Here is an 18,580-nt window from a genome sequence, read left to right on the forward strand (position 1 = left end):
ATGAATAAAACTTGCCCCAGATGGAGACTCCCCTAGGGAGAGATTTGTTGCCCGTTACACTTCCATTGCGCTGCTGTAACGACTAAATCATTTATAAATGGAGCCATTTTCCATGTACTGCTGCCTCGTACGCAGCGTTATGGACCAATCAGAATTGTTTTTGGGCTGCTGCCTATGGAAAGTTCCCCATCTCAGGCGAGCGATAGGGCAGTTATAAGTAATTTATATGATGGGACAAATGTCTTTATTCTGAAAGGAAAATAGCTGGAAGCTGCTTTACACTTTGGGGAGTACATCAGCCCTATGATGAAAAAAAAACAAAACTGGGGGGTTAAACTAGGAATCTATTTGCCCTTAGTATTAAAATAAATAAATAAGAATTTGTAAATATAGTGCAGATATAGGTATTTTCCCATTACAGAATGAGACTTTGGTTTCCAGGTGAAATAAATCCGGGCAGAGTCTGTTCATTCTTCTGTGTAAGGGGATCATCCTGCCGCCGTCCCTGCCCTGGGACCCCCCCACTCCTGTAGGTTCTCCCTGTCCAAACCCGACTCTTCCGCAAGTTCGGGGCATTAGTGGTGCCCACGGCAGCTCCCTTGTCTTTAGCTGATCCGGCTCTTCCTCACTTTCTGAAAGATTGATTTGATTTCTTTATTGATAGTGTGTTCCCAATACTCCCTGCAATACAAGGAAACATTAAAAAAATCAAATGATATTTTTGGGGTACTTTTTATTTCGCTACACATTAGAACTGCTTTCAGCGAACCTATTGTTTCTCCTACTCCCATGTAACTGGAGGAGTCCCAAGCCGGACTTGGATTTCTTACTATTGAGTGCTATTCTGATACCTACTGGGAGCTGCTATCTTGCTCCCTTCCCATTGTTCTGCTGATCGGCTGCTGGGGGGGAGGGGGGATATCACTCCAACTTGCAGCGCAGCAGTAAAGTGTGCCTGAGTCTGAGCTTTCAGCCAGCGCTACACATTAGAACTGCTTTCAGCTAACCTATTGTTTCTCCTACTCCCATGTAACTGGAGGAGTCCCAAGCCGGACTTGGATTTCTTACTATTGAGTGCTATTCTGATACCTACTGGGAGCTGCTATCTTGCTCCCTTCCCATTGTTCTGCTGATCGGCTGCTGGGGGTGAGGGGGGGGGGGATATCACTCCAACTTGCAGCGCAGCAGTAAAGTGTGAGTGAAGTTTATCAGAGCACAGGTCACATGGCTGTGGCACCCTGGGAAATGAAGAATATGGCTAGCCCCATGGGAAAAACAGATTACAATGCAGGATTCTGCTGGAGAAGCTCTAGTAACTGATGGGTTTTGAAAAAACCCAGCTGCATTCTTTATACCCAAGATTTCACATTATTCCTCAATATGGGGGTTTGATCAACTCAGCCCAGTTGTTGTTTAAGGGTGGGTTAGACAGGTAAGGAGAGTGCGGATACTAAGGGAATAGAGGAAAAGGGAAACAGTATCTTGTCCATAGGATGAGAATAGAGACGTGCCCTTTGGCTTTGGTTCTACAGAAATCATCAGGTCAAAAACCAATTAGCATAGGAACCAGCCTATAGGGGGAGGGGAATATGAGAGAATGTCCCACTGTCTCCATCTTGTCCTACTGTCTCCATCTTGTCCTACTGTCTCCATCTTGTCCTACTGTCTCCATCTTGTCCTACTGTCTCCATCTTGTCCTACTGTCTCCATCTTGTCCTACTGTCTCCATCTTGTCCTACTGTCTCCATCTTGTCCTACTGTCTTCATCTTGCCCTACTGTCTCCATCTTGTCCTACTGTCTCCATCTTGCCCTACTGTCTTCATCTTGCCCTACTGTCTCCATTTTGCCCTGTCTCCTTCTTGCCCTACTGTCTCCATCTTGCCCTACTGTCTCCATCTTGTCCTACTGTCTCCATCTTGTTCTACTGTCTCCATCTTGTCCTACTGTCCCCATCTTGTCCTACTGTCTCCATCTTGCCCTACTGTCTCCATCTTGCCCTACTGTCTCCATCTTGTCCCACTGTCTCCATCTTGTCCCACTGTCTCCATCTTGTCCTACTGTCTCCATCTTGCCCTACTGTCTCCATCTTGCCCTACTGTCTCCATCTTGCCCTACTGTCTCCATCTTGTACTGCTGTCTTCATCTTGCCCTACTGTCTCCATCTTGCCCTACTGTCTCCATCTTGCCCTACTGTCTCCATCTTGTCCTACTGTCTCCATCTTGTACTGCTGTCTTCATCTTGCCCTACTGTCTCCATCTTGTACTGCTGTCTTCATCTTGCCCTACTGTCTCCATCTTGCCCTACTGTCTCCATCTTGCCCTACTGTCTCCATCTTGTCCTACTGTCTCCATCTTGTCCCACTGTCTCCATCTTGTCCCACTGTCTCCATCTTGTCCCACTGTCTCCATCTTGCCCTACTGTCTCCATCTTGTCCTACTGTCTCCATCTTGCCCTACTGTCTTCATCTTGCCCTACTGTCTCCATTTTGCCCTACTGTCTCCATCTTGCCCTACTGTCTCCATCTTGCCCTACTGTCTCCATCTTGCCCTACTGTCTCCTTCTTGCCCTACTGTCTCCATCTTGTCCTACTGTCTCCATCTTGCCCTACTGTCTCCATCTTGTCCTACTGTCTCCATCTTGCCCTACTGTCTCCTTTTTGCCCTACTGTCTCCATCTTGCCCTACTGTCTCCATCTTGCCCTACTGTCTCCATCTTGCCCTACTGTCTCCTTCTTGCCCTACTGTCTCCATCTTGTTCTACTGTCTCCATCTTGTCCTACTGTCTCCATCTTGTCCTACTGTCTCCATCTTGCCCTACTGTCTCCATCTTGCCCTACTGTCTCCATCTTGTCCTACTGTCTCCATCTTGCCTTACTGTCTCCATCTTGTCCTACTGTCTCCATCTTGTCCTACTGTCTCCATCTTGCCCTACTGTCTCCATCTTGCCCTACTGTCTCCTTCTTGCCCTACTGTCTCCATCTTGTCCTACTGTCTCCATCTTGCCCTACTGTCTCCATCTTGTCCTACTGTCTCCATCTTGCCCTACTGTCTCCTTTTTGCCCTACTGTCTCCATCTTGCCCTACTGTCTCCATCTTGCCCTACTGTCTCCATCTTGCCCTACTGTCTCCTTCTTGCCCTACTGTCTCCATCTTGTTCTACTGTCTCCATCTTGTCCTACTGTCTCCATCTTGTCCTACTGTCTCCATCTTGCCCTACTGTCTCCATCTTGCCCTACTGTCTCCATCTTGTCCTACTGTCTCCATCTTGCCTTACTGTCTCCATCTTGTCCTACTGTCTCCATCTTGTCCTACTGTCTCCATCTTGCCCTACTGTCTCCATCTTGCCCTACTGTCTCCTTTTTGCCCTTCTGTCTCCATCTTGCCCTACTGTCTCCATCTTGCCCTACTGTCTCCATCTTGCCCTACTGTCTCCATCTTGTACTGCTGTCTTCATCTTGCCCTACTGTCCCCATCTTGCCCTACTGTCTTCACTTTGCCCTACTGTCTCCATCTTGCCCTACTGTCTCCATCTTGCCCTACTGTCTCCATCTTGCCCTACTGTCTCCATCTTGTACTGCTGTCTTCATCTTGCCCTACTGTCCCCATCTTGTCCTACTGTCACCATCTTGCCTTACTGTCTCCATCTTGCCCTACTGTCTCCATCTTGCCCTACTGTCCCCATCTTGTCCTACTGTCACCATCTTGCCTTACTGTCTCCATCTTGCCCTACTGTCTCCATCTTGCCCTACTGTCTCCATCTTGTCCTACTGTCTCCATCTTGTCCTACTGTCTCCATCTTCTCCTACTATTGTAATTTCACCTTATTATCTCAATCTCATTCTTCTGTCTCTGTCTTTCCCAAGTGTCTCTCTCACATTCTGCTGTATCCATCTTGACCTACTCTCACCATAATGCCCTATTGTCATAATTTTGCCCCACTGTCTCTATCCCACCATCTTGCCCTAAGCTGCCAGACATTAAGCAAGGGGATGTCCAGGTTCCCCCAATCTGTGCCCCCCTATTATACACAGTATCGGCAGGCAAAGCCAGTGAGACATTCAGAACTTAGAAGGAGCAAGGTGCATTTTAGGCCAAAGATAAACATGTGCCTTCGTACTGTACATTAGCCCTTTAACCCTTTTGACCCTTTATTTACATTGTTTCTATTTAAGAGAATGCACCTTGATCTTTCTTGTCAATATATTCCCTTATGGTACCAACAATCTCAATCCCGGTGCATATACAATGGGAGCTATCTCTATAGCATCTCTTTGTCTGTCATTGAGTTCCTCCAGCATGAAACGCGTTGGGATTTGTTTAAATTGTTTCTATAAAACAAATGTACACTTTTCCCATTGGCCTGTTCTTGTGGGTGCCTGTCCCCCCATATTCTGATGGTACCCCGCTCCCTTGGGCTGACGGTAGGGCCCCACAAGACCAGGTTTCACACGTACAAAGAAGACACCACAGTATTGAGTAACAGTTGGGTCTCTACCTCATCTCTACTGCTTTTTAGCAAGGAGCTTCGCTGCTTTTCTCCTTTTGAACTCAGCAACCTCCTCCGCTGTTAAACCATGGGCAACGCACCTGCGGCAGGAACATATGTCAGCGACAATATGGAATTCAGTTATGGCCCTGTTGTAAAGGGCTCACTATCATATGCAATGAATCCCAAACAGTGTAAATATCCTTATCATTTACAGTAGGGGGTACATTATCCCTTATAATACATGAGTGATACTCAGAGTTCCCTGTATAACTCAGCCTGCAGCCTTGTGCCTTTATATGGGCACAGAACCCCTCAGTGACTGCTAATATCCTTATCACTTACAGTAGGGGGTACATTATCCCTTATAATACATGAGTGATACTCAGAGTTCCCTGTATAACTCAGCCTGCAGCCTTGTGCCTTTATATGGGCACAGAACCCCTCAGTGACTGCTAATATCCTTATCATTTACAGTAGGGGGTACATTATCCCTTATAATACATGAGTGATACTCAGAGTTCCCTGTATAACTCAGCCTGCAGCCTTGTGCCTTTATATGGGGGGCACAGAACCCCTCAGTGACTGCTAATATCCTTATCATTTACAGTAGGGGGTACATTATCCCTTATAATACATGAGTGATACTCAGAGTTCCCTGTATAACTCAGCCTGCAGCCTTGTGCCTTTATATGGGGGGCACAGAACCCCTCAGTGACTGCTAATATCCTTATCATTTACAGTAGGGGGTACATTATCCCTTATAATACATGAGTGATACTCAGAGTTCCCTGTATAACTCAGCCTGCAGCCTTGTGCCTTTATATGGGCACAGAACCCCTCAGTGACTGCTAATATCCTTATCATTTACAGTAGGGGGTACATTATCCCTTATAATACATGAGTGATACTCAGAGTTCCCTGTATAACTCAGCCTGCAGCCTTGTGCCTTTATATGGGCACAGAACCCCTCAGTGACTGCTAATATCCTTATCATTTACAGTAGGGGGTACATTATCCCTTATAATACATGAGTGATACTCAGAGTTCCCTGTATAACTCAGCCTGCAGCCTTGTGCCTTTATATGGGCACAGAACCCCTCAGTGACTGCTAATATCCTTATCATTTACAGTAGGGGGTACATTATCCCTTATAATACATGAGTGATACTAAGAGTTCCCTGTATAACTCAGCCTGCAGCCTTGTGCCTTTATATGGGGGGTCACAGAACCCCTCAGTGACTGCTAATATCCTTATCATTTACAGTAGGGGGTACATTATCCCTTATAATACATGAGTGATACTCAGAGTTCCCTGTATAACTCAGCCTGCAGCCTTGTGCCTTTATATGGGCACAGAACCCCTCAGTGACTGCTAATATCCTTATCATTTACAGTAGGGGGTACATTATCCCTTATAATACATGAGTGATACTCAGAGTTCCCTGTATAACTCAGCCTTGTGCCTTGTGCCTTTATATGGGCACAGAACCCCTCAGTGACTGCTAATATCCTTATCATTTACAGTAGGGGGTACATTATCCCTTATAATACATGAGTGATACTCAGAGTTCCCTGTATAACTCAGCCTGCAGCTTTGCCCATGAAGAACCTTGACGGTTTGAGCTATTATTACCTATTGTTAACCCTAAACCTACAAGACAGAAGGAACGAGAGGAGGTAAGGGAACAGGGGAAAGTGTATAGTGTTCAAGGGTTTGTGGTAGATCACTGCTTTCCTGGTTATTTAACCATACCAGTCACCTGATAATCACTAAATGGGTTTTGCAGAGTAACCAGGTATCAGATAAGATAGATGGCTGATAGATGATAGATAGATGATAATCTCAGCCATAAAGCAGGGCAGGACTGCTGCTTACAATGGGGGGATCAGATAGGATCTGTGCCACTGTGACAGAATGCTCTGTTATACAGATAGCTAGAATCTCAGCCATAAAGCAGGGCAGGACTGCTGCTTACAATGGGGGGATCAGATAGGATCTGTGCCACTGTGACAGAATGCTCTGTTATACAGATAGCTAGAATCTCAGCCATAAAGCAGGGCAGGACTGCTGCTTACAATGGGGGGATCAGATAGGATCTGTGCCACTGTGACAGAATGCTCTGTTATACAGATAGCTAGAATCTCAGCCATAAAGCAGGGCAGGACTGCTGCTTACAATGGGGGGGATCAGATAGGATCTGTGCCACTGTGACAGAATGCTCTGTTATACAGATAGCTAGAATCTCAGCCATAAAGCAGGGCAGGACTGCTGCTTACAATGGGGGGGATCAGATAGGATCTGTGCCACTGTGACAGAATGCTCTGTTATACAGATAGCTAGAATCTCAGCCATAAAGCAGGGCAGGACTGCTGCTTACAATGGGGAGGGATCAGATAGGATCTGTGCCACTGTGACAGAATGCTCTGTTATACAGATAGCTAGAATCTTAGCCATAAAGCAGGGCAGGACTGCTGCTTACAATGGGGGGGATCAGATAGGATCTGTGCCACTGTGACAGAATGCTCTGTTATACAGATAGCTAGAATCTCAGCCATAAAGCAGGGCAGGACTGCTGCTTACAATGGGGGGATCAGATAGGATCTGTGCCACTGTGACAGAATGCTCTGTTATACAGATAGCTAGAATCTTAGCCATAAAGCAGGGCAGGACTGCTGCTTACAATGGGGGGGATCAGATAGGATCTGTGCCACTGTGACAGAATGCTCTGTTATACAGATAGCTAGAATCTCAGCCATAAAGCAGGGCAGGACTGCTGCTTACAATGGGGGGATCAGATAGGATCTGTGCCACTGTGACAGAATGCTCTGTTATACAGATAGCTAGAATCTTAGCCATAAAGCAGGGCAGGACTGCTGCTACTGCTATGTGACATAAAGGCAGAAGGAATCACACATTGTTTTTAGGGGCAAATACAGATCCTTTTAAACAAAGTACAGTTTTGCCAACATTCCTGACCCGGTGCTGCTGTTTTTATAAGATAATTCGGAACCGGTTTCTGCTGATTTACAGTCGGCAGCGGCTCGTACCCGGCACAGATTTACATGAAAATATTTATATTTTTATTTACATTCAAAGCAGCTCTCATCTCTCAGAGACGTCCCTCTTGTTATGCAAATGCCTCGTTATTTATTTTGGCTCCCCCCTCCCTCTTTTTACTGCTTTTCAAATCCAATTATCTAGTTTAAGGCGCCGCAGCAGTTTTTACTAGCCTGAGATATTACCTTATTAAAGGCAATTTATTGCTTTCCATAAAGGCAATCCTTCTGCAGATGCCGCCATTAATCACAATACGCGGCACATTTTTATGACAGGACATAAGCAATGCGGGGACGTGAGCTTTATATGCAGAACCATCCAGCAAGCACCGGCGCCGGAACCCAAATATCATGTTTTTTACATAAATAATATTATTTATTACAATATTATAGCAATATAATAGCTTGTAACATGGGCGTCCGCAGAAAATTTTCCAAGGGGGGGCAAGTAAGCTAGCATCATCCTGCAACAGATAAATATATATATATTTTTTTTTTTTTTGCAGGATGATACTAGGGGAGGCTAAATATGGCCCATACACAGACTGACCTACAGCTAATGTGACACTTAGTGGATTCGCTGCTGACGTAAAAAGTTAACCTCCCAACTACCTCTTGCCGTTCCCACTGACTCCCAGGGATACTGTACAAAAGTGCGGGTGGGGGTGCTTTTTTTTTTTACCCTAAAATGCTTAGTATTAGTAGTAAAAGTATTCATACGCGCACTTCTGTTAGGGGATCTGCAAACATTTGTGTTTGGGATCAGTTAGCTTAAAGGGGTAGTTCGCATTCGAATTCACTTTTATTTTTAATGGTTTTTCAGTTATTTAGCTTTTTGTTCAGCAGCTCTCCATTTGGTATTTCAGCAGCTATCTGGTTGCTAGGGTCTTATTTACCCTAGCAACCAGGTAGTGATTTAAACAAGAGATGGGAATATGAATAGTTAAGGGGCCTACTTGGAAAAATAAGTAATACAAAATTATAATAATAATAAAATTGTAGCCTCACAGAGCAATATTTTTTGGCCCCCATTTGAAATCTGTATAGAGGCAGAAGAGAAAGGCAAATTATTCAAAAAAATTAATTAGGAAGACCAAATGCAAAGTTGCTAGGAATAGGCCATTTTATAACATACTAAAGGTTAACTTAAAAGTGAACCACCCCTTTAGATGTGTTTATGTTAGTTTTATAGCAAGAAAGGCAGTGGGTACTGACTCCCCATTATATACAGTGAGACGCAGTCCGTAGTTACAAACCCAGCACATTATATACAATGAGAAGCAGTGGGTACTGATGGCAGATATTCAGGCCCTGGCACTATAACACTGGCACTGATACACAACATTGGCCCCACTGTAACTTACTATAAATGAACAAAACAATGACAAAAAAAAAAAATAGTAAGTGCAAAAAACAACAACAAATATACAAACACACAATGAGCTTTTTCAGAGGGAAAGAGTTAACTTACCCTCCATGTGTTAGGGTAGGGGATAGATTATAAATTATTATAGATGTCAGGTCAGGCAAAAAACAATTTAATGTCAGCTAGTGATTCTTTAGAACTGTATAGTACCTGGGTATAGTGCCTGGGTATAGTACCTGGGTATAGTGCCTGGGTATAGTGCCTGGGTATAGTGCCTGTGTATAGTGCCTGGGTATAGTACCTGTGTATAGTACCTGGGTATAGTGCCTGGGTATAGTGCCTGGGTATAGTGCCTGTGTATAGTACCTGTGTATAGTGCCTGTGTATAGTGCCTGGGTATAGTACCTGTGTATAGTACCTGGGTATAGTGCCTGGGTATAGTGCCTGGGTATAGTACCTGGGTATAGTGCCTGGGTATAGTGCCTGGGTATAGTGCCTGGGTATAGTGCCTGTGTATAGTACCTGTGTATAGTACCTGTGTATAGTGCCTGGGTATAGTGCCTGGGTATAGTACCTGTGTATAGTGCCTGTGTATAGTGCCTGGGTATAGTACCTGGGTATAGTACCTGGGTATAGTGCCTGTGTATAGTACCTGGGTATAGTGCCTGTGTATAGTACCTGTGTATAGTACCTGGGTATAGTGCCTGGGTATAGTACCTGGGTATAGTGCCTGTGTATAGTGCCTGTGTATAGTGCCTGGGTATAGTGCCTGGGTATAGTGCCTGGGTATAGTGCCTGTGTATAGTGCCTGGGTATAGTACCTGTGTATAGTGCCTGTGTATAGTGCCTGTGTATAGTGCCTGGGTATAGTGCCTGGGTATAGTACCTGGGTATAGTGCCTGTGTATAGTACCTGGGTATAGTACCTGGGTATAGTGCCTGTGTATAGTACCTGTGTATAGTGCCTGGGTATAGTGCCTGTGTATAGTACCTGGGTATAGTGCCTGGGTATAGTGCCTGTGTATAGTGCCTGTGTATAGTACCTGTGTATAGTGCCTGGGTATAGTGCCTGTGTATAGTACCTGTGTATAGTACCTGGGTATAGTGCCTGTGTATAGTACCTGGGTATAGTACCTGGGTATAGTGCCTGTGTATAGTGCCTGGGTATAGTGCCTGGGTATAGTGCCTGGGTATAGTGCCTGGGTATAGTGCCTGGGTATAGTGCCTGGGTATAGTGCCTGTGTATAGTGCCTGTGTATAGTGCCTGGGTATAGTGCCTGGGTATAGTGCCTGGGTATAGTACCTGTGTATAGTACCTGTGTATAGTGCCTGGGTATAGTGCCTGGGTATAGTACCTGTGTATAGTACCTGGGTATAGTGCCTGGGTATAGTACCTGGGTATAGTGCCTGTGTATAGTGCCTGGGTATAGTACCTGTGTATAGTACCTGTGTATAGTGCCTGGGTATAGTGCCTGGGTATAGTACCTGTGTATAGTACCTGTGTATAGTGCCTGGGTATAGTACCTGGGTATAGTACCTGGGTATAGTGCCTGTGTATAGTGCCTGGGTATAGTGCCTGGGTATAGTACCTGTGGGATGAAAACTGCAGCAAAAGTTGAGAGTTGGTTCTTAGGTAAAGTTACAGGGGCAGATTCTTCTTTTCAGTCTTTATTTCTGTTTCCAGTTTGCAATATCTCCCGATCCCTGTGTGCATGTGTGCTCTGATTGGTCAATTTTACTGTCTGTCAAGGAAGCTGTGCTCTGATTGGAGAATCCACAAGAAGAAAGATCCAATCGGAGCACAGCAAAAACGGGCTTGAGGGGACTGCAGAAACGGAGTAAGGTTTTTGTTTTTTTTGCTACTTTTCCAGGGGGGGGCAAATGCCCCCTCTTGCCCCCTTCTGTGGACGCCCATGGCTTGTAAACATGGAAGATATTTTAAAGGGGGAAAAATATGTAAATGATAGAAAAACAAAATATTCACCTTAATATCATTTTTACTTTTTCTCAGGGGTACCCAGGGCACAAATAAGCACTCACCCCAAATCCCCCCCTAACTGGCCTTCAGGCTGGGCCCCCTTAGCCCATAACAAGGTTACAGATATATAGAAACATTGGGGTAACAGTCACCCCGCTATAGTTCCAGGGGTACCCAGGGCACAAATAAGCACTCACCCCAAATCCCCCCCTAACTGGCCTTCAGGCTGAGCCCCCTTAGCCCATAACAAGGTTACAGATATATAGAAACATTGGGGTAACAGTCACCCCGCTATAGTTCCAGGGGTACCCAGGGCACAAATAAGCACTCACCCCAAATCCCCCCCTAACTGGCCTTCAGGCTGGGCCCCCTTAGCCCATAACAAGGTTACAGATATATAGAAACATTGGGGTAACAGTCACCCCACTATAGTTCCAGGGGTACCCAGGGCACAAATAAGCACTCACCCCAAATCCCCCCCTAACTGGCCTTCAGGCTGGGCCCCCTTAGCCCATAACAAGGTTACAGATATATAGAAACATTGGGGTAACAGTCACCCCGCTATAGTTCCAGGGGTACCCAGGGCACAAATAAGCACTCACCCCAAATCCCCCCCTAACTGGCCTTCAGGCTGGGCCCCCTTAGCCCATAACAAGGTTACAGATATATAGAAACATTGGGGTATAAGTGGGATATACTCACCCAGGCTTTATATCGGGGGGGCGGGGTAGGGGTTTGCTAAATCCTTCCTTTCCTACAAGCCAGAATGTTTCCTCTACTCCTTTTCCCTACGAAAACAAAAAGGCCGTTGGTTAAACCACAGATCGGAATATGAATAGCAGAGGGGCTAAATAGTAAGTAGAACAAGTAACAATATTAATGAATGTGTAAGTGCACAGAGCAATAGTTCATGGCCGTCGGGGTCAGTGACCCCCCCATTCGAAAGCTGAAAAAATGTAGAAGTAAAAGGAAAATCATTTGAAAACGTTAAAAAAAAAAAAAGACCAATTGCAAAGTTGCTAGGAATAGACCATTCTATAACATACTTAAAGCTAACGTAAAGGTGAACCACCCTGTGTATAACATAAAAGGAGAACCTGTAGGAACCAATCAGCAGTGAGTATTGCTACAGTAAGTACAGACTTGCCCTTGCTGATTGGCTCACTGTTCACTCTTTTCAGCACCTCAACCTCACAATGTGGCAGCCTTACATACTCTGTACCCCAATATCTACACTGAAATACTATGGGGGTTCAGCACAAAGCAGGCAGCGCTAAAGGGGAACTTACCTTTAACTCGGTTTTTCCTCTAAGTTCTATTTTATAACGTTCATTTAGTGTGCGCAGTATTGCCGCGGTGCTTTGGTTAACGTGGATTCTGTAAGCTGCAAGGGAAGGGGATACACGTTACTGCTATACGGCCCAAACCCCTTGCATTGTAACCCAGTTCTTTCAACTTCACCTATTAAAGGAGAAGTTCGCCATGAAATTAACTATTGTTTCTCCTACTCCCATGTAACTGGAGGAGTCCCAAGCCAGACTTGGATTTCTTAATATTGAGTGCTCCCTTCCCATTGTTCTGCTGATCGGCTGCTGGGGGTGAGGAGGGGGGATATCACTCCAACTTGCAGCGCAGCAGTAAAGTGTGACTGAGTCTGAGCTTTCAGCCAGCGCTACACATTAGAACTGCTTTCAGCTAACCTATTGTTTCTCCTACTCCCATGTAATTGGAGGAGTCCCAAGCCGGACTTGGATTTCTTACTATTGAGTGCTATTCTGATACCTACTGGGAGCTGCTATCTTGCCCCCTTCCCATTGTTCTGCTGATCGGCTGCTGGGGGGGAGGGGGGATATCACTCCAACTTGCAGCGCAGCAGTAAAGTGTGCCTGAGTCTGAGCTTTCAGCCAGCGCTACACATTAGAACTGCTTTCAGCTAACCTATTGTTTCTCCTACTCCCATGTAACTGGAGGAGTCCCAAGCCGGACTTGGATTTCTTACTATTGAGTGCTATTCTGATACCTACTGGGAGCTGCTATCTTGCTCCCTTCCCATTGTTCTGCTGATCGGCTGCTGGGGGTGAGGGGGGGATATCACTCCAACTTGCAGCGCAGCAGTAAAGTGTGAGTGACGTTTATCAGAGCACAGGTCACATGGCTGTGGCACCCTGGGAAATGAAGAATATGGCTAGCCCCATGGGAAAAACAGATTACAATGCAGGAGTCAAACATGTTTCCCATAACAGTACTGACAGGGACACGAGACTATATCAGGGCAGGTCTTGTCTCAGACTCAAGACTTTGCTAATCTTTTTAAAGTTAACCGTAGAGAAGAGCATCTTGTTATACTCATCTGCTTTATAAAGTCTTTGTCTGCAGCCAAATGGAAATGTCCTGCCCTGTCACTAAAGACCTTGATTGGCCCGGGGTAGGATAAAGGCAAGTAAATCAATTCCTATCAGCACTTAAGGAGCTTATATCCGAAATAGAAAGAGCAGAGTGTTAAGCTGTATCTGTCTCAGCCTGTCCCGTTCTACTGAGAGAGAAGGAAAATGAATACAGTTCCAGAACTGAGCAAGAAATGACAGTATCACCATGGGAATTCCAAACCTGTTCAGATCACACTTTACTGCTGCGCTGCAAGTTGGAGTGATATCCCCCCCCCCCCCCCCAGCAGCCGATCAGCAGAACAATGGGAAGGGAGCAAGATAGCAGCTCCCAGTAGGTATCATAATAGCACTCAATAGTAAGAAATCCAAGTCCGGCTTGGGACTCCTTCACTTACATAGGAGTAAGAGAAACAATAGGTTAGCTGAAAGCAGTTCTAATGTGTAGCGCTGGCTGAAAGCTCAGACTCAGGCACACTTTACTGCTGCGCTGCAAGTTGGAGTGATATCCCCCCCCTCACCCCCAGCAGCCGATCAGCAGAACAATGGGAAGGGAGCAAGATAGCAGCTCCCAGTAGGTATCAGAATAGCACTCAATAGTAAGAAATCCAAGTCTGGCTTGGGACTCCTCCAGTTACATGGGAGTAGGAGAAACAATAGGTTAGCTGAAAGCAGTTCTAATGTGTAGCGCTGGCTGAAAGCTCAGACTCAGGCACACTTTACTGCTGCGCTGCAAATTGGAGTGATATCCCCCCCCCCCTCACCCCCAGCAGCCGATCAGCAGAACAATGGGAAGGGAGCAAGATAGCAGCAGTAGGTATCAGAATAGCACTCAATAGTAAGAAATCCAAGTCCAGCTTGGGACTCCTCCAGTTAGGGTTAATTTGATTCTCCCAATTCAGTTTCAGAAATTCCCACAGAGCCGGAGGCAATGCAATGGGGAAAAGGAAAACGTATCTTACGCTTTATCACATGAAAACCCCCGTTGAATTCCATGGGGAAAAACTGGAACTGAATTAAGGGAAAAAAATGTATCTTCTCAACCTGAATCTCACCCATAAGTTTTCAGGGGATAAACCATCAGTGTAATTAAAACCGGCCCAATATGTGACTATTAAGTATAACAAGGGAGGAGGACAGTTTGTGTTGCGGAGGCTACCAAAATAAATCTTTCTACTTGTGAACTAACAACTACATATGATTGTATATCAATATGGTCTCTTATTAAGCATACCCTCCCCTAAATATTCCTAATTCCCCACCCATGGGTGCAGTAACACATTGGCCGAATGGCTTCCAGTTATCATTTCAACGCCAAACTTACGCAGTCCTGTGGATTCCATCCGTGAAGCAGTGTTCACTGTGTCCCCAAACAGACAGTAACGCGGCATGGTAAGGCCTACAACTCCCGCTACGCACGGGCCTGGGGCAAGAGGAGAAAATTACAGACGTTCAATGATGCTTGATGATGTTTGGGGCCCCCAACCTTTTTTACCTGTGAGCCACATTCAAAAGTGAAAAGTTCCTGGGGTGTGAGGGCTGTGATTGGCTATTTGGTAGCCCCATATAGGGAATGTCAGCCAACAGGAGGTTCTGTTTGTCAGTACAGGTATAGGAACCGTTATCCAAAATGCTCGGGACCAAGGGTATTCCGGATAAGGGGTCTTTCAGTAATTTGGATCTCCATACCTTAAGTCTACTAAAAAATCAATAAACCATTAATTAAACCCAATTGAATAAACCCAATAGGATGGTTTTGCCTGCAATTAGAATTAATTATATCTTAGTTGGGATCAAGTACAGGTACTGTTTTATTATTACAGAGAAAAGGGAATCATTTAACCATTAAATAAACCCAATAGGGCTGTTCTGCCCCAATAAGGGGTAATTATATCTTAGTTGGGATCAAGTACAGGTACTGTTTTATTATTACAGAGAAAAGGGAATCATTTAACCATTAAATAAACCCAATAGGGCTATTCTGCCCCCAATAAGGGGTAATTATATCTTAGTTGGGATCAAGTACAGGTACTGTTTTATTATTACAGAGAAAAGGGAATCATTTAACCATTAAATAAACCCAATAGGTCTGTTCTGCCCCCAATAAGGGGTAATTATATCTTAGTTGGGATCAAGTACAGGTACTGTTTTATTATTACAGAGAAAAGGGAATCATTTAACCATTAAATAAACCCAATAGGGCTGTTCTGCCCCAATAAGGGGTAATTATATCTTAGTTGGGATCAAGTACAGGTACTGTTTTATTATTACAGAGAAAAGGGAATCATTTAACCATTAAATAAACCCAATAGGGCTGTTCTGCCCCAATAAGGGGTAATTATATCTTAGTTGGGATCAAGTACAGGTACTGTTTTATTATTACAGAGAAAAATGAAATGGGTTCAGGTGGGTGGAGGGGGTACCTGCTGTGGGGTTTGGAGGCCACAGTTTGGGGGGTTTGGAGGCCCCTGGGGCGGCACCCTCCAGTCCAACCCTGCAACTGTTCGTTATCAGTAGAGGGAGTCAGGGGACCCACAATGCTTTGTGTCAAACTTTGTATATTTTCTCGAGCTGGAAGGAAGAGGGGGCTAAACACAGACCTGAATGCAGGCCGATGCGTATCCTGACAGGTACATCTGGCATATGCCTCATCTGGAACGAGCCGACCGAACTAAGGATGTCCAGGGACATGTTGGCGATTTCAGCAGTGTGTCTGTTTCCATTCCTCTTCGGAAGTCCCGATGCCACCATATAAGCATCGCCAATTGTTTCTACCTATAGCAAATGGGATTTGAAGATAATCATATATTGAAGGGGAACTCAAGCAACTTTGCAATATACATCAATTAAAAAATACGCAGCCGTTTCATGATGTTTAATGTAATAATCTGGTTTGGAACAGTTCCCTAAGCCCCGCCCCCTGTTCCCTAAGCCCCACCCCCTGTTCCCCTGCTGATCTGGCTGACTACTAAAATGTAACAGTAGTCGCCTGTCCCTCAGCATGCCTTCAGCCTGCCTCCTCCCAATCCCACAATTCCCTGCTGCACACGTGATGTCAATAAGGAAAGGAACATCCTGGTGCAATGCATTGTGGGTTATGTAGTTCCTGTATGCTGTCTGTAAGCTGTGGGGAAGTTGTTACAATCTGTAACATCAGTGGTTTAGTCCCTCCTCCCCTGCCAGGATTACAAATGATGCAGAAAGAGTAGAACAGTTTTGCAGCTGGATTTCAGCATATAAACATGGGATTTATTCCTACTTTATGAAGGAACAGATTACAGGGATAGGGATATTAGGGGTTTCTGGGTTGTGTGGGCTCTTTGAGTGTTTTTTCAACCTGACTCTTGTGTTTGTGCAATAAATGGTTCTTTATTATATTCTGCGTTGTGTTTAATCACTGCCGCGAGGTCACCCAGAGGGATATTAATATTAAGATTGAAACTAATGTGTCAGCACCCTGAGCTTCTGCCATGAAAATCTTACATTGTAATCTCTACCAGCCTGGAGTTCATCTGAGTACCCGGGCTGCACTGTATCTACACAGCTTCTCTCTCTATGTATAAATATATATATGTTATTACATATATTACTTATTATTTATTTTCTACCGGTTTTTTTGCCTTCTCTGTCGACATCTTTGCAGCTTTCAAATGGGGGTCACTGACCCCGGCAGCCAAACCCTATTGCTCTGTGAGGCTCCAGTTTTATTGTTATTGTTACTTTTTATTCCTCTATCATTTTATTTAGTCCCTCTTCTATTCACATTCCAGTATCTTATTTACGCCACTGCCTGGTTGCTAAGGTAAACAAGACCCTAGAAACCAGATAGCTGCTGAAATTCCAAACTGGAGAGCTGCTAATCTAAAAGCTAAATAACTGGAAAAACTACAAAAACTAAAAAATGAAGACCAATTGCAACTTGTCTCGGAATAGCAATGTCTACATCATACTAAAAGTTAACCCAAAAACAAATAGTAGAACCACAAAAAAACGTAATACAATTTTGGGGATTTTGAGAGAATTTAGTCATTATATTGCGTATTATTGTGTATTATTGTATATTATATAATGTACATTTTTTTTATTTAAGACAAATCACTATAATACAGAAGTCAGCTGTTGATTTTACCTTGTAAACGTCATGATTGCAAAGAACTGCATCAAAGAGAGTATAGAGGTCGTTCAGGAGATCCACCACCTCAATGGGTTCGCTAAGGGCCGATATTGTAGTAAATCCTACAATGTCGCTAAAATAGATAGTAACGTGGTCAAAGTATTCTGGCTCCACCGTGCCTCCTGTTTTAAGAGCTTCCGCAACAGATCTAGAAAAAATAAATAAATCAATGTCGTATATAATGACATGGCACAAACGATATAAAGAGTGCTATACTGACACATATTGCAATTGGTCTTCATTTTTTTATTATTTGTGTTTTTATTCGGCACATCTCCAGTTTGGAATTTTGGCAGCTATCTGCTCTCTAGGATCCAGTTTAACCTAGCAACCAGGCAAGGTCGGACTGGGCCGCCGGGATACCGGCCTAGTGGGCCCCAGCGGCCCAGACCCGCCCCTTGCGGTGTTCCCCCTGCCTGACCGTTCCTCCCCTGACGTGTTAAATTTACACGCACTCAAGGGAGGACACCAGGTGGGGGGCCCTGTGGGGGCAGGAGCCCCGGTGGTCCCTGCACCCCCCAGTCCGACCCTGAAACCAGGCAGCAGTTTGAAAGAGAGACAGGAAAGACACCCAATAAAAATTAACAATAACCTTAACTATTACCTCACAGAGCAATAGTTTTTTGGCTGCCGGGGTCAGTGACCCCCATTTGAACACTGGAAAGAGATTTGAACACTGGAAAGAGTCAGAAAAGGAAGACAAATAACTCAAAAACAATAAAAAATAAATAAATGAAGACCAATTGAAAGTCGCTGAGAATAGGCCATTGCATAACATACCACCCCCATGAACCACCCCAGGGTCAGACTGGGGGGAGAAGGGCCCACCGGGGCTCAGGCAGGTGCCCCCGCCCCCTCCGTGTCCCCTAACACCTCACCCTCAGAGGCCCCCCAACCCCCCTCGCAGGGCCCCCCACCCAACGTTCTCCCCCGAGCGCATAAATTTAACACATCAGGGGAGGAGTGGTCGGGCAGGGGGAGCACCAGCAAAGGGTCAGGGCCGCCGGGGCCCACCGGGATTTTTCCCGGTGCCCCGGCGGCCCAGTCCGACCCTGAACCACCCTGTTAAGTAGACATCCCTCAAGAATGCAAAAGTCAATGGAGGTCATTTATAAACACTGGGCTGTAACTT

General features: G+C 45.1%; 1 protein-coding gene across 1 annotated transcript in view; it reads right to left on the minus strand.

Annotated features, from left to right (window-relative positions):
- Window positions 1-4,501: 4,501 nt before the first annotated feature.
- The window catches only part of LOC100489435 (retinal guanylyl cyclase 2), a 53,662-nt gene continuing 39,583 nt past the window's right edge, over window positions 4,502-18,580 (minus strand). Inside the window, exons 14-19 of the mRNA XM_018091861.2 lie at window positions 17,404-17,596; window positions 15,875-16,049; window positions 14,599-14,697; window positions 12,180-12,274; window positions 11,593-11,678; window positions 4,502-4,588 (exon numbers count right to left, since the gene is read on the minus strand). Coding sequence (XP_017947350.2) covers window positions 4,504-4,588; window positions 11,593-11,678; window positions 12,180-12,274; window positions 14,599-14,697; window positions 15,875-16,049; window positions 17,404-17,596 — 733 coding nt within the window. The 3' untranslated portion in view covers window positions 4,502-4,503. The remainder of the gene's footprint in view (window positions 4,589-11,592; window positions 11,679-12,179; window positions 12,275-14,598; window positions 14,698-15,874; window positions 16,050-17,403; window positions 17,597-18,580) is intronic.

The sequence above is a fragment of the Xenopus tropicalis genome, chromosome 2 (assembly GCF_000004195.4).
Source record: "Xenopus tropicalis strain Nigerian chromosome 2, UCB_Xtro_10.0, whole genome shotgun sequence".
NCBI lineage: Eukaryota > Metazoa > Chordata > Amphibia > Anura > Pipidae > Xenopus > Xenopus tropicalis.